Raw genomic sequence first — 15200 nt, forward strand, 5'->3', positions numbered from 1 at the left:
GCCAAACGTTTAAGCATCTTAGAGACACTGGAAGAGACAACCGTCGAGATGACCACAAACATTAAAATGCTCCGGTAGTTTTCACGGGAAAGGCTAACGCTGTTCGGTTAGTATATGATCTCAAGGTCGTGAAGATACACAGTCGTTCAAAATGAAGCAAACTCTCTTCGGATCGCTGTAACGTTAGCTGATGCTGGTGAGGTTAACTTTCCGTTGTCACCGTTGTCGGTTTTTTATCCAGAAAAACATCGCCAATTAACAGCTCATTTACCTCTGGAAGAAGGAGTAAACGCACATAAATACAAACACCTGCCTGTGTTTTAATCAAGAGTCACCATGAACAGAACTAAACTGAAGAAAACCAAGGTGAGTTCAGAAGGTTTTACTAGCTGTTGTTTGTTTTATCTTACAAAACCAGTAGGGGGATTTAAAAGTAACTACGCCTTTAATGGGGAGCTGTAACGTTAACCGTTAAATGTCTGCCACTTGTCAACATGTCAGCAGTCTCTCATTAACTCAGCTGTGTGTCTGTCTGGTTTGATTGATTTTTGAACAACGTAGGATATCAGAAACAGAAAACAGCGCATTCATACATTCAAAAAAATCTAAAAAATTATGTTTCACACAACTGATGTTTTAAATGGCATTTCAGGTAAATATGTAACCTGTGTATGCCGGTATCTAAATGATACAGATTTATTGCTGTTAACGGAGAACAAATGCATGGTAACTTGTGAACCCCGCAGTCTCTTCTACAGTCTAATATCAAATTTGCTGCAGCCATTTGAAACAAGAGACTCTGCTTTAACTTTAAGTGTCTTGTTGGACAACAAACAAAAAGTGCAAATGCCAGTAAATGTTTGCTTTGTGGTTTCTGTCAGGCACCAGGAGGCCAGAAGAACATATCATCCTTCTTTTCCCCTCAAAACCAACAGAAGGTACATTGGGTTATATTTTTCTGTCTGTCTCTTTGCTTTTTTCCTTATTTCTCCTAAGCCTTGACATGACATGTTGTCAAAATCCCGTCCCGTGTTCTTCATGCCATTATTGATAAATTAGTCAGATGGAACTTTTGAGAGATAATTATTAGAAATGTGTATGTAATGGTCAAGCACATTGAGGTAAATACTGTTCATTTCACCCAGTAAAAACAATCAGATAAGCTCAGAAAATTAAAGTACTTAATTGTTAATTGCCATAATACAGCCTTTATGAACATGACAAGACAACATATATAACCATATAAGGATAACAAAATTAAAAATTACTTTCTAATTCCTCTGTGCTTTTTGTTTTGTGTTGGCGGCACACTATTTTGTCACTCTCATTACATTCCATCATATTGTTTTTAGTTAACGCGTTTCTGTATAAATGTATTTGATCTTCTTATGCGTATATTATCTTCTATTATTTCCTCACTAGTCTCTTTTCTGTTTTTCTGTATTTTTAGTTTGGGTTATTTTTCTTTTAATCTGTTTCTATTCTGCTGTAATGCACTTAGGGCTGCGCAGTAAAACAATAATAATTATTGCAACATAATTTTCCTCAGTAACAATATAACAAATACATTTTAATAAATGTTCAATACATTTTTTATTTAATTCATTTGAATCACGAATGAATTGGCACTTCATTTTCTAAATATCTATTAAGATACTTATTTTGTTGAGAAAAAGGGACTGAAAAAAGATATTACTGCATTTTACTCATGCATATTTGTTGAAAAACGATTTGTTAAGTAATCCGCTCTCTGAATATAAAGAAAAGTTTAAAACCACAATTAACCATCTGGTTTCTTCATCTTTTACTTGGGAGCAAAAATCAGCCTTTAGTATAATATCTAATGATGTTAAATATTTTATCATGATCGACATTTTGGGGCATATTGCCAACCCCTAAATGCCCTATTGCATTTCTCTCTCATTTACATTAACACTTAACCACACAAAGTTGTTTAAGTTTTGTATGGAAATACTCATTTGACTGTGTTGCTTTTAGGACTTTTCATCTTCCACAAAGCTATGCGTCACTGGCACTGAACTCTCCAAGACTGAACCTCAGATCAAACATGGTGAAACCTCCACGTTCAGACCCCATTCCCCCTTAAAGAGGAGTATCCTTGGGGACCTTGAAAACCTCCCCCCCTCCTCGCCAGATTTTCTCCTCACTGTGCCTGAGACTCCCAACAGTCAGATCAGGCTTGCTTCCTCTACTTCCTCCAGAGATCCGGGTGGACTGAGCCCCCAGCCCAGCAGAGAGGTAGCGAGCCTGGAGATGTTCGGCCAACTGTCCCCCATCTGCCGTAGTCCCCGCTCCAAAGGACAGAGTGTACGAAGAGCAACGGCCAAGGAGGGAGGGAAAACCAAGAGAGAAGAGGGATTTTCTACCTCCCTAAAAAGACTCTTCAGCCCTCCTCAAGAGTCGCACAATGCCAAGAGACCAAGGACTGCCAATCCACTGGCACAAAGAAATGCGCTCAGCCCCACTGGTAGCAACCTCAAAGTAACAAGGCCTGTGATTGGCCCTGTGAAGACACCTCATTTCCCCACTGACCAGTCAGAGGGTCACAGCAGAGATACTGAAGCGGTCATTAATGGCAACAAACACAAAACGATGTCACTGAAGTCTGCTTCTTTCCACTCTTTTGGGGAACAGAGAAAACATGAGGAAAAGGGGAACGATTGTGGTTTTACTGTGATAACAGAACAGACGGCAAGTGAGGTGAAAGCTGATGGAAACACACACGCTTGTCTGGATGAAAATACTCTTACTGCTCAGCCTAGTGCACAAACTATCACACCTGCACCGCAGAGAAGGGAGGGAGAGATAGACCTTAACAAGAGAGGAGCTACAAGAAGAAATGGAGACGGAGACAACATGACGACATCTGATCGGGAGAGGGCTGCAGGTAACCTGATATATTATGATTAACACCTACTACTTGTTTTGTATGTAATTGTGATTCTTTTCACTAAGACTGCATGTTGTTGAAATGATTTGACTGCAAAAAACTGTAGAATTGTCCCCACAAGAACTGCCACTGATGCATCTTTTATTAAAAACATGGAGTTCAAAAGTGTTTCTACTAAGCAAAGTGTGATGGACCATTAGTTAAAAATATGCTATCAGGAATGCAGACTTTCAGACAAGATACTAAAATGTCTTTGAATGTAGTGTGTTTTTATTCCCTGCTAACTATTTTTCAAATTTTGTTACTTTTTTCACACCAAAAAAGCTACAGGAATGATGTCAGCGTGTGCTGTGGAAGAGAGGTTGGACGAGAGCTGGTTTACGGAGCAGATGGATCATAATGAAGGTCTTGACTCAGGGAATAAATCCAAAAAACCCTGGTGAGAAACGCATGTTGGTGCAAAGTTTAATCAGGTTAGATGATGATATATTTGCTGATGTCAAGGACATAGAGGGAGAAGGATCGAGCAGAAGTGAGGGAGCACGACACATATGTGGGTTCAAGTACATAACTTGATGACCAATGAGCTGCTGAAAAGTGTGTGTCAACGTGCCAGTCCAAATCCCTCTATGGGCTGATGGTAGCCTCATGGTTGAAGTGAGTTTGTGACTGGAAAGTTTTTAATGAGACCAAGACCTACATGTTTGTTCTTCCAGTTGAATGAATTCATTCATATTGAGATTACTGAAAAAACATAAGCACATATAATCAAAGTCCTCTCTGTACCTACAGTAAGGTGCCAGACCATGTGATCCTTTCTGGAGGCCTTAACAACCGCTACTGGGTTTTAGATGTGGAGGAGAGGCCTGGCCACAAAACACTCACCATCTCATGCTCCAAATCTCTACGGCCAACTGAGACGTGTGTGCTGAAGGATGGATGGTAATGCTTTGTGTTAGGGTCTTCTGTTCTGTTCACATAGTTATTAAATTATCATTTTTAATATAATGTGCATTGCATTCTTCCCTAAAATGCCCATTTGCAGCCTGGATTTGTGCAAATAGCACTGACTTTTCAACGTCTGTGTGTACAGTATTTGTACAAACTGTGTGTTTATGTACGCATGTGTCCATTTCTTTTCTCTCCTTTTTCTTGTGATATTTATTTATGGTACCATGTGGAGTTTTTAACCTCTGGAAAGGCCATGGAGTGTTTTATTTATGAGCTGATCCATGTTTTGTTAGGTTTGTCTGCACACACATGTGGTTGGTGTTATAACACAGCCTTGCCAGTGGTTTCACAACATTTAAATGATCTTTAGGTGGCAGACATGTGCCACGAAACGTAGCATTGGGGCAACAAAATGCCATCAATACATTTTGTTTACCTTTTGGTGAGAAACACTGAATGTAAACTTAACTTTTGTTTGTTTATAAGAAAGCTCCACAGGTCACCTTTTTAAGTCGTCATTTCTATTTTGTGTTTGCACATTCATATATAATTTGTGTCTATCTGATAAATTGACAATCTGTGACGATCGGGGACTGTGCGTTTGGAAAATGTTTGTATTTATGTATTGCAGTTTTTTTTGTGTGTCTTTTTAAATGCATCTAAAATTAGAATTCCATGTGTGTTTCCAGGGAGATGACGCCTGTTTGTCGTGGTGATGTGGTGCATCTGGAGGGCCGCTCTGATGGTGTTTCCTGGTTAGTGGGCAGGGAGCAGGGCTTCCTGGTTTTACTGCCTGATAGCCTAATTTCAGGCACCAGCATCTCAAACTCCATCCGCTGCATGAGGCGTGCAGTACTGGGAGATATGTTCAAGGTAAAAGGTTTTACTAATGCAATTAATATCACTTCCTTTTTATGTTGTTTGATTATTATGTATTTTTTTTGAAATTTTCTATTTTATCTTGAAGTGAAAACTTTTTACACAAGCTAACAGTTACTTTATAATAATAATGTCACCCATGTGCACAATAATGACACTGAAGTACCCACTTACGTGTAGATCTTGCTGTGTATATCAGCAGAAATGTCTGTATCTAACAGGTGTTGGATAAAATATCTGCAGTTTACATTGGCGCCTAAATATCATGTTTAGTCCGGAGTCCTGCTCCTAAATCATTCTGTATTCTCGGCTTGCACAAAAGACTCTTACATAATGCAATAGCTGTGCAATAAATTCTACCTTTTTGTTTATGATGACTGTTTCAAAGAGGTTTTGATATTTTATTATTACACATACCTCAATAACACAGTGCCATACATACCTTTTCCTGTTCTTTCTGTTTGCCATGATTCAGACTTTTGACGGTGGCTCCAAGCAAATGCTGAACGGCACCATGGTCCATGAAGTCTTCCAGAGAGCAGCTACAGCTAAAGATTTTTCTTTGGAGACTCTGTCTAAGCTGGCTGACCAGGCCCTGCACAGTCCTCAGTACCTGGGAGATATGTACGTGGTTAGGTTATAATCCTGTTTGCAATGATACAGTTCAGAATAGAGCACTCGAATCAAGAAATAAAGAAACAGCAGGGGAAGCACTGAGCAGTTATTTGTGAATGTTTCCTGTAGATTTAACAATGTGTTGTTTTTTGATGTATCACATTTTTCTCTGATGTGCATGTTCTTTTGTGTTGTTCAGTTACGTTTTTGTCCATGTGTCTCCAGGTACAGTTTGGGTGTAAGCCAGGAAGAGATGAAGCAGGAGCTGCATGATTATCTGCCCTCACTGGAACATTGGGCAAAGGAATACCTCATCTCACCAACACCAAAAGCTATCAGCCTCAAAATGTATGTAGTTTGCTAACAAAACTTTGAGCTCTGCAGGAGTCTACCTGATTGTGTTGTTTCCATATCTGGTATTAATCAGTGAATGTCAAAAGTGACACTTCTAAGGATATTTTTGCAAAGTTAAGTCAGAGTTTGAAACGTAATCACCTAAAACCGTGAGAATAAGGTTTTGTCAACTTGTCTTGATTACCTCAGCCCTGGCAACAGCAGAGCTCCAAGCAGCTGTCAGGACCCTGCAACTGCTGTCACGCTTACAGAGCTGGTAGATATAGAGGAGAACGTGTGGTCCCCGAGATTTGGTCTGAAAGGCAAAATCGATGTGACGGCACGGGTCCAAATCCAAAGACAACGAAACAGTAGTCTCAGAACCCCGGAGGAGAGGATCGTCCCCCTGGAGCTGAAAACTGGGAAGGAGTCAAACTCAATAGAGCATCGCAGTCAGGTTGGTGGATTGCAGCGGGCTCACCTAGGTGCACAAGTAGACTGGTGGAGGTGAAAAGGCAGGTTTACGGTGATTTTAGGTAACATTAATGCTTCAAAATGTTCATATACATGTGTTTTTTGATGTATAGGTGATTCTTTACACTCTGATGAGTTTGGAGAGATACAGTCCTGAAGCTGGCTTCCTGCTTTACCTCAAGACTGGCAACCTGCACGCTGTAGTGCCCAGCCACATGGACCGCAGAGGTACAGTGTACCCACATGTGCTTAACACCAGTTGTGAACAATGATATCAAAAGTTATTATGCATCATTAATAAGAGATAATGAAACTTTATTTTTTTCTCAGAGCTGCTGAAGCTGAGGAACAAGTTGGTTCATCACATTCACAACTGTGTGGAGAGAGAGGCGGATCGGAGCCGTTTGTCTAGACTTCCTGACATCCTGACAAACAGACAAACCTGCCAGTATTGTCCTCAGAGAAGAAACTGTGCTTTATATGAGAAGTAAAATTTTTCATCTTATTTGCGGCCATGGAAATCTCAAGCATTATATTTTTTATGAAAGTTAAATAGTAGTTAAATGGTCTCATTAAGCTATTATTTCTTCTGTCTACCTTGTCCTCTTTTCTTATCATTTCCTCTCTTGTTTTTCCTCTTTCTCAACACCTGTCCTCACCCTTCCTCCAGGGCGGTGGATGGCAGCTCTGTAGATGTCTGCGAGGACGTTGTGCGTGACTTCTTGCAAGAGGAGACTGCTCATCTGAACCCACCACATCTGAGCTATTTTTCCCATTGGCTGCTTCTCTGCTGCCTTGAGGCTGCCACCATGGAGGCCAAGAATGGCCGAAAGTGTGTGTGGCTTCAGACGGCTGAGGAGAGGTAGGAAGCTGGTCTATCAAATTTAATCATGTAAACACTCATCTCATCTTTGGCCTTCACTGAATGTTCCAGCTCCTGTTGTGAGCCATTATGAAACGCTCACAGTAAAGTCAAATCCAGTATTGGAGATGTATATAAAAATTTTAAAAAAGGACCCTCATATGGTATAAAACATATTGCTGTATTTGCTTGCCTGTGTTTCTAGTGAGAAGAATGGGAGCTGTGTGGGGAATCTGCAGCTCAGTGGTCCAGTGGCCGTGCAGTCCGAAGGCGTTTTCCTCCATCGTTTCCAGCGAAGCAGTGTGGGGCCACAGAAAGGTCTGGCCACCAGCGGTCTGGCCAGCAGAGATCGCATCGTTGTAAGCGACCAGGAAGGTCGTCTGGTTGGTTTGGCAACAGGCTACCTGTGCGAGGTCAGCAGGACATCAATCAGCTGCACTCTGGACAGGTGAGAACAAACCCATGAAGTATTTCAAGTAAAAGACAGTGAACTGTTTGGACTTGTCTTTCTGCCGCTGCTCAGTTGAAGTTGCTAACTTGATTTACAACAGTTTTGTTGTTTAATGTGTTTTACAGAGACCTGTCTAAGTTCAGTGGTGTGTTGTTTCGATTGGACGGTGATGAAGGCGTGGTGGGCCTCAGCACTCACCTCACCAATCTGTCCAAACTGATGGAAAACTCTCAGGACAGGTAGGTACAGTAAAATGCAGTATTAAGGGACACTGTGTTGCTGTCATCCTCTTGTGCTCTAAGATGCTAAGATTTAAAGTTAATAACGTTGGATTACTATTTCTAATTTCTAAAATCTTTTTTGACATGCATATGTAACCCTGAAAAAATGAAGCATTTATTTTTATGTTCAATAAATACAATAATGTAATCGTGTTTAAATAATCGTGATCTCAATATTGACTATAAGAATTGTGATTATGATTTTTGCCGTAATCAAGCAGCCCTAGGAAACTACATTATCTATAGGAAATGAACTAGATGACAGTTAAAACAACAACTTCATACATTTTATGTTTGCTCTTTGCTGTGCAGTGATCGTCTGAGGGAGCTGGTTGTTGACCTTCATCCTCCAGAGTTTATTTCCAACCTCAGTTCTGTTCTGCCAAGAGAGGCAAAGGACACTGTGGCCAACATCCTCAAAGGTGACAAAACTACTCTGCCTGTCTGATTTACTTTCTTTTGCCCTTTTCTATATTGAAGTTTGTTCTACTTTCCATTACTGTGGGGTCCATTACAAATGAGCAGCTGTCATAGCAGATTTGTTCTGCAAACTCACATGTGTGCCTTTGTGTGTTTGCTCCTCTCCCGGCTGCCTGGGGTCAACAAAAGGACATGCGTGTGTAGGTGTGCAAAAAACTACTGGGGCTCTGTTTTTCAGCGCAGAATTCAGCTCACAGTGCATTCAAAACAGTCACATGGCCTGACTTTCTACATGACTAGCTACAACATATTTGGTGTTTAGGGTCACATCTGCAGGTGTATGACCACCAAGACTCAAATCTGTTGGGTAGCTGACAGAGAAACTGCTGATTCCAGTAAGAAAAACAGCCAAGAGAGGAGGTCGTGCTTAGAAACAGAGCTATAAAAGGTGGTGCAAAAGAAGTTTTATTTTATTTTTTTTTTTTTTCTTGTGAGAGACTTGGGGTGCTTTCACACCTGCCTCATTTAGTTCGGTTGAATCTCACTAGAGTTCTTTTTCCCCCTTGGTGTGAACGTAGCAATCGCACTCGGGTGCACACCAAAAGCGGGCCAAACAAGAATGCTTTCAAACAAACTAAGGGGGGGTTCGCTTGTGATGTGAAAGCAAACAAACCAACCACAGTTTATGATAGCAGAGATGTGATCTGAGCATTATTTCCAAAAGCTGAACCACTAACAAATCCTTCTGCTGACCGCGAAATGTGTTCAGCGATCTTCAAATTGATCTGTATGAGCCATGCTATGTTTATGAAAATAATTTGGTAATGTATACCCAACTTGTCAGCGCAGGTATTTTTCCTGATTAACAGATTAAAACCTGTTAAAAAGGAGGGCAAGTAGTACTCCGTTTACCCTGTCGGTTCATTAAAAGTCCATAAAACATTTGTGACAGCGATAGCACGGTATACTATAGGCTAATAAGCCCTGGATTATTACTGTACTTCATGTCCTGTTTAAACGTTATTATTCATAATAGGCTATGCGGTCGATCTGCGGTCTAACATTACTAATCATGCTTTAATATGCTTATAATATAAATATAATAAATTATTACTTTGTGAGCTCTTTGCGATACAGATCAGAAGCATTAAAGTGCTGCATAAACTTCGTCAGTCACCAGAGTTTGATTTCCCCACGTGGGTCCTGATGATGCAGGATGACAATCACCAAAGCTGTCCGATCAACAAATTACCTGTAAGTTTGCGTAACGTCATGGTTACTTCTCTTTGCTCATTTGTAAAACTTCAGCATGAACATGAACCAGACCAGAACTAAAATGCAACAGTGTATCATTTTTTTCACTTGGTCCGGACCAAATGAACCGAACTACAGGTGTGAAAGCACCCTTAAACCTCCAGTGAATCTTTTGTACTCCTTTGCTGTAATATTTTTGCTGAAGAGTTAAAAGTATTGGAGAGGGAGTTCAGAACTTTATCTGGCTTTTATCTAGTTTAAAATTTTATCTCCGATACAACTACATGGTTAAAAATTAGTAAACGCACTTAACCAGAAATTTTGCCCAGTCGTCATATTTAAATCGATGATAGAAAATGTTCCACTCCTTCTTCTTTATATAAAGACCTCTTCACTTGTGTCGGAGAATGCACGTTTGGTCAGTTCATGCGTTTGTGTGTGCAGGTCTCAACAAACCCCAGAAGCAGGCCATGAAGAAAGTATTGTTATCTAAAGACTACACACTGATTGTTGGTATGCCAGGCACCGGCAAAACCACAACCATCTGCACCCTGGTAAACTCCTAACCGTGATCTATGAACTTTAAATTACCTGAACCATAAAATCAACATATTACTTCCTAGTGAGACCAGACCTCTAACCCTCTCTCGTCCACCATTCTCTCTTTCCCTCTTGCTCTTTGTCGCTTCCTCACTTTCTTTCAGGTTCGCATCCTTCACGCATGTGGGTTCAGTGTGTTGCTGACCAGCTATACCCACTCTGCTGTTGACAACATCCTGCTGAAGCTAAAGCGTTTCCGGGTTGGGTTTCTGCGCCTTGGGCAGGGGCAGAAGGTGCGCTATAGTTGTAGTGATTTTAATGTGTAAAATACTGTACAGTCAATAAGTCTTTACGGCCCAATTTTGTTTTAACTGTCATGCTGTTTTTTTAAAAAAGGGGAAAAAAGCTACTCCATTCCCATCAAACCAGAAATCAGTATTAAATATATTTGAAGTTATACAGTAATATTTCACTGTATCATTTGGGTAATGGAATGTATATTTAAAACATGAAAGGAACAATTCACCAAAAACGAACATTTTAAAAATGCAAAAGTCTCGATGTCTTGTTTTGCCCCCCTCACAGTATCCCCTCCTCTGACTTGCTCTGATTTTACTCTTGTTTTCTGCCGCCTTCGCCAGGTTCATCCAGACATCCTGTCGTACACAGAGGAAAGTATGAGGAAAAAGGGAGTTCACAGTCTGTCGGAGTTGGAGCAGCTTTATAACAAGGAGGTGAGGAGTTATGTTCCATCTTTGACTGATTTATATACACTGATATGAATAAGTTCTTTATTTAGAATATTTAACATGATGTAATTTTTTTCCTTTTTCAAGACATTTCTCATGTAGAAAGTAACCTAAATACAACGATTCAACGTCTTACCATTCAATACCAAACCTCTCTCTCTTTCTAGCTGGTAGTGGGAACCACCTGTATGGGCATTAAGCATCCCATTTTCACACGTCGCCGGTTTGATTTCTGCATCGTAGACGAAGCTTCACAGATCAGTCAGCCCATCTGTGTGGGACCTCTGTTCTATGCCAAGAGATTTGTCCTGGTTGGAGATCACCAGCAACTGCCACCAATAGTGCAAAATCAGGAAGCCAGGTAAAGTGTGTGTGTGTGTGTGTGTGTGTGTGTGTGTGTGTGTGTGTGTGTGTGTGTGTGTGTGTGTGTGTGTGTGTGTGTGTGTGTGTGTGTGTGTGTGTGTGTGTGTGTGTGTGTGTGTGTGTGTGTGTGTGTGTGTGTGTGTGTGTGTGTGTGGTGTGTGTGTGTGTGTGTGTGTGTGTGTGTGTGTGTGTGTGTGTGTGTGAATGAGGATTAAAAAAAAACTGTTACCTTAAGGACATTTAGTGTGAGTTCAATTCATATTAGCTTTATTGGCATGAATGTGTAACAACAATATTGCCAAAGCATCAAACAAACTACATAAGAACAATCAACCCCATACATTTCATTAAACAAGTAAATTAAAGCGTAAAGTAATTAAATTAGTGTCTCATGTTTTACCCTCATGAGGACAAACAACTACAATGTCAGTTTTCACAAGGATAAACATGTTGGCAGTCTGCGTTAATTACTTAACTGAACCCATCAAAGTTAAAAGTATGTCCATAGAAATATCAGTTTCTTTCTTTCTTTATCTTCCAGGTCACTTGGCATGGACGAAAGTCTATTTAAGCGACTAGAGCTCCATAGTGAAGCAGTGGTCCAACTCAATGTACAGTACCGGATGAATAGGTAAACCTACACACACAGACAACACTGTGAGCTGCAGTAAACTTATAGCCGCTCTGTTTCGCTTTAGCATTTCAGAGAAAACTTAATTTTGTTAACATGACATCTATAAAACAGCATGACAAGAGTCAAAAGGAGTCCCACTCCATATTAAATAGTGTGTGCTCTGTGTTTTTAGGCAGATAATGTCTCTCAGTAACTCCCTGATGTATGAGGGCCGGCTGGAGTGTGGATCAGAGAGGACGGCCACGGCCCTGCTCACCCTGCCCTTCCTGCTTTCTGTCCAGTCGGAGCTTACTTCCTACTCTAAGACTGACCCCCAGCACGACCTGGCTTGGATACAGGCCACATTGTTGCCTACAAACCCTGTTTGCTTCCTAGATTGCTCAATGGTTGGTAAAATATGCGGTGCACCTCAAGCAGAAAAGATGTTGATCGTTGAGGTGCTGGTTAGCTTAAACTGTCCAAAGCGTCTGGGGTATGAAATCAAGCAATACTGTAAATTAGTAAATTACCTGCAGCGTACAAATTACTTTTGTTAAATTAGTGTACATCCTCCCCAGTCAGCTTTTAGTGACCCTAAAATGTTTTATTGTTCTTTTTTAAATGGATTTACTTGCCACATTTCAGCATTGTTTTTTTTTTTTAGCTGAGGCTTTATTAGCTCTTTCTTCAGGTGAAAGGTCAAGGAATTAAGTCAGCTTCACCTTCACCTGTTGAAGAAAGTGATTTGTCACATGAGATTTCTTTTTATTTTTTATTTTTTATTTTATTTTTGTGAGTAAGACAGTTACTTTGCAGAACTACATTTTCTTTCTCTCTGCTGCTGTCTTCAGTTGCCGGCACTGGAGTCTGTGGAGCAGGGAGGCATAAGCAATCACACTGAGGCTGCTCTCGTACACAAGCTGCTTTCACTGCTGATAAAGGTACATCAGTTTCCCAATTGATGGAATAATACAGTTGGTTTTTAAAGGCCTGGCTTCATTGTTAGTTCATTAAGTGTTTTTAATACCGTGGAAAAAAATTTTTTAAATGGAGAGATCATCTGTTGTAGCTAGTCATTTCACAAACTAACCTGCTTGTTTTTCTTTCTTCAGGCAGGATGTAAGCCCAGTGATATAGGTGTTATCGCTCCCTACAGACAGCAGTTAAAGACTATCTCTGCTCTGCTGCAGTCCTCTGCTTTCACCGGTGTGGAGGTGAATACAGTGGACAGATATCAAGGACGGGACAAGAGTCTGATAGTTTTTTCTTTTGTCAGGAGCATGGCAGAGGAAGGAAATGTAAGTGCCCCCCCCCCCTTCTCCTCTCTTCTCTTTGCCTCAGTCTCTCTACATGGATGAACAAGCAAATGAACAGGTAAGTGGGAACCTGACCCTATTCTCTGCTGCTTCTCCACTCATAGTTAGGAGAGCTGTTAAAGGACTGGCGACGCCTGAACGTAGCCATTACCAGGGCTAAGCACAAGCTGCTGATGGTGGGCTCTGTCACAACGCTACGTCGCTACGCACCTGTGGAGAAACTACTCAACCATCTGCAGCAAGAGAACTTGATATCCTTTAAATACATGTTTAAACTTGTTGCTACCACTGAACATTTCTTCATTTGAAAAACAAAATCTGATTCTCTTGAATGGGAGTACTGTTAGCATTAACTCATCATTTATTGCAAAATCAGGTTGAGTTTCTTTCTTTAGTTCTGTACATTTAAAGTCGGCAAGTCACCAGTGTTCCCAACAAATGGTGGTTGAGGCTGCAAGACTGCTTCAATGCTGTATATATTTATTTTCCTGAACCCTTCCTTTACATTATCCAGCTCCCGCCAGCTGCCCACAAGGCCTTACCAAGCACGCCCCTGTGATGGAAGTCATGATGGTGTTTTAGGTCACCTGTCTGTCTCACAGTGGAGCAGCCAGTGGCTGTGGATCATCTCTACAGGGCAGAGATTAATTGCCAAGCTGCATAAGCACTAAATTATCTGTCAGGAGGCGGCAATCACACATATGAGCAGTCAATACTTGATCGAGGTGTCATTGGCATTTGAAGCCTACAGTCCCTGCCTGTCACCTAATCTTACTGCTCCGCCTGTGACTACTTTGTGTCCTTCTAAACAAGCCTTTGTTGGAGTGTAACTGGAGATACAGATTACACTAATGAACACACTAAGACTGAGATCTGATGAAAATGTAGGCTTTCAAGCTCACGCTGCTTCTGATCGGTACCACACTGATTAAACATTGTACGTTTTTATAATAGAAACATTTTAAATGACAGTCTCGGAAACAAACATTGTATGTTTCGGCATGTTTTCCTGTTGTCAAATTTTTTGCAGTACAGTTTAGGCTCTAAGAACTCACACTGAAACAGGTGGAGGGGATTGGTAAGACGTCAAACTAAATCTCCTGAACCTCAATATGCTTTTTTAAGCCAGATTCCTTTAGGCCACAGATCTGATGGTTAATGTCTATGCTGTGAAACATGGTACTGAGATGATGAACAGCTAAAATAGTTGCTCACAAAAATTGTACTGAATCCATAAGATGGCCTTCCACTGACTGAACAGACACTGTGGTGGATTATGGTACTGAACAAACCTCAGCTAGGACCAGTTACTGTTCATAAACTGATATTTTCTGTCAAATACCTCAATACACTTGACTGTTTGAACTTTTCATTAAGTTCTTACACACACAACACATCAACCCAGTAGTAACAGATATATGGAGACCAAACATGTATTTCTCCTTCTAGTAGTCTAAAGGATGAAAAACTGAAAAGTCTAGCTATATTATTATTATTACCAGAATTATTTACAGCCTGTTTTTTTTAGCTCAGACCTCAAGTAGAGATTGTATAAATGTTACAGTGATGGCTATAGTGTTGGATTTCTTTTTTAGTGGATCAATTGCACATCACTGGACTTCATACTTGACGAGAAAAATAGCTTCAACAGTACTTGATTTTATTCTGTGTGCACTGGCAAACAACAAACTGGTATATAAATTTTGTTGTTTTTCTTTAAAAAAAAAAACAAGTTTACAATGTTATACTGTCTGTAACAGCAGAAACTAAAGTAAAGTTTTTCTGTTAGTTCCTTTGCGTACAGTGAAGAAATTAGCAGATCTGAAGCTGTACAGAAAATTACAGAGGAAACTACCTGGTATCAAGATAACCAGTCAAAAAAGGAAACATTTGTAGGAAACTGCAATTTAGAAAGAAATATATTCTGCTCAAACCAATGTAACCTAATGCAAATGAACTGTGAGGATTTAACTGATGATTCATTTACTGTGATCGGAGCATGTCAGATAACGTCCTGATAACTGTGAATCTACCTTTTGTTCTCAAGCTCTGATTTTACATGTTTTGTTTCTGTATGTTTTAAAACTTTTTTTTTTAATCTTGTAATTTTTGCCTTTGTAATGTGAATAAATAATACTAATGGTAACAAAGAGTGAGCAGTTCTTTCCATCCTGTAGGTTGTATGTTG

General features: G+C 40.3%; 1 protein-coding gene across 2 annotated transcripts; it reads left to right on the forward strand.

Moving 5' to 3' along the window:
- dna2 (DNA replication helicase/nuclease 2) lies at positions 1 to 15146 on the forward strand. 2 transcript variants are annotated; one of them, XM_038701296.1, is made up of 26 exons: positions 12 to 106; positions 242 to 366; positions 882 to 938; positions 1999 to 2908; positions 3236 to 3350; positions 3704 to 3853; positions 4552 to 4735; positions 5217 to 5365; positions 5582 to 5704; positions 5900 to 6146; positions 6277 to 6391; positions 6494 to 6650; positions 6834 to 7025; positions 7231 to 7473; positions 7602 to 7715; positions 8070 to 8179; positions 9876 to 9985; positions 10136 to 10264; positions 10613 to 10705; positions 10888 to 11081; positions 11625 to 11714; positions 11890 to 12103; positions 12548 to 12637; positions 12809 to 12994; positions 13117 to 13263; positions 13518 to 13571. In XM_038701296.1, the coding sequence occupies exons 2-26, from the start codon at positions 337 to 339 to the stop codon at positions 13569 to 13571; spliced, it is 4203 nt and encodes a 1400-aa protein (XP_038557224.1). In that variant the 5' UTR covers positions 12 to 106; positions 242 to 336. The 2 variants fall into 2 exon arrangements, with proteins under 2 accessions (XP_038557223.1, XP_038557224.1); XM_038701295.1 differs by having other exon boundaries at positions 1 to 366; positions 13518 to 15146.
- Positions 15147 to 15200: the final 54 nt, after the last annotated feature.

Source organism: Micropterus salmoides, unplaced genomic scaffold, assembly GCF_014851395.1.
Source record: "Micropterus salmoides isolate LMB-PRFRI ecotype aquatic unplaced genomic scaffold, ASM1485139v1 Ms_hic_scaffold_6, whole genome shotgun sequence".
NCBI classification, from domain to species: domain Eukaryota; kingdom Metazoa; phylum Chordata; class Actinopteri; order Centrarchiformes; family Centrarchidae; genus Micropterus; species Micropterus salmoides.

Bases quoted from the DNA above. Each gene is read 5' to 3' on its own strand.
- dna2 (XM_038701295.1), top strand. From the start codon at position 337: ATGAACAGAACTAAACTGAAGAAAACCAAG. The intron at 5,366-5,581 runs GTACGTGGTTAG...ATGTGTCTCCAG, and splicing joins CCTCAGTACCTGGGAGATAT to GTACAGTTTGGGTGTAAGCC. The intron at 10,706-10,887 runs GTGAGGAGTTAT...CTCTCTTTCTAG, and splicing joins AGCAGCTTTATAACAAGGAG to CTGGTAGTGGGAACCACCTG.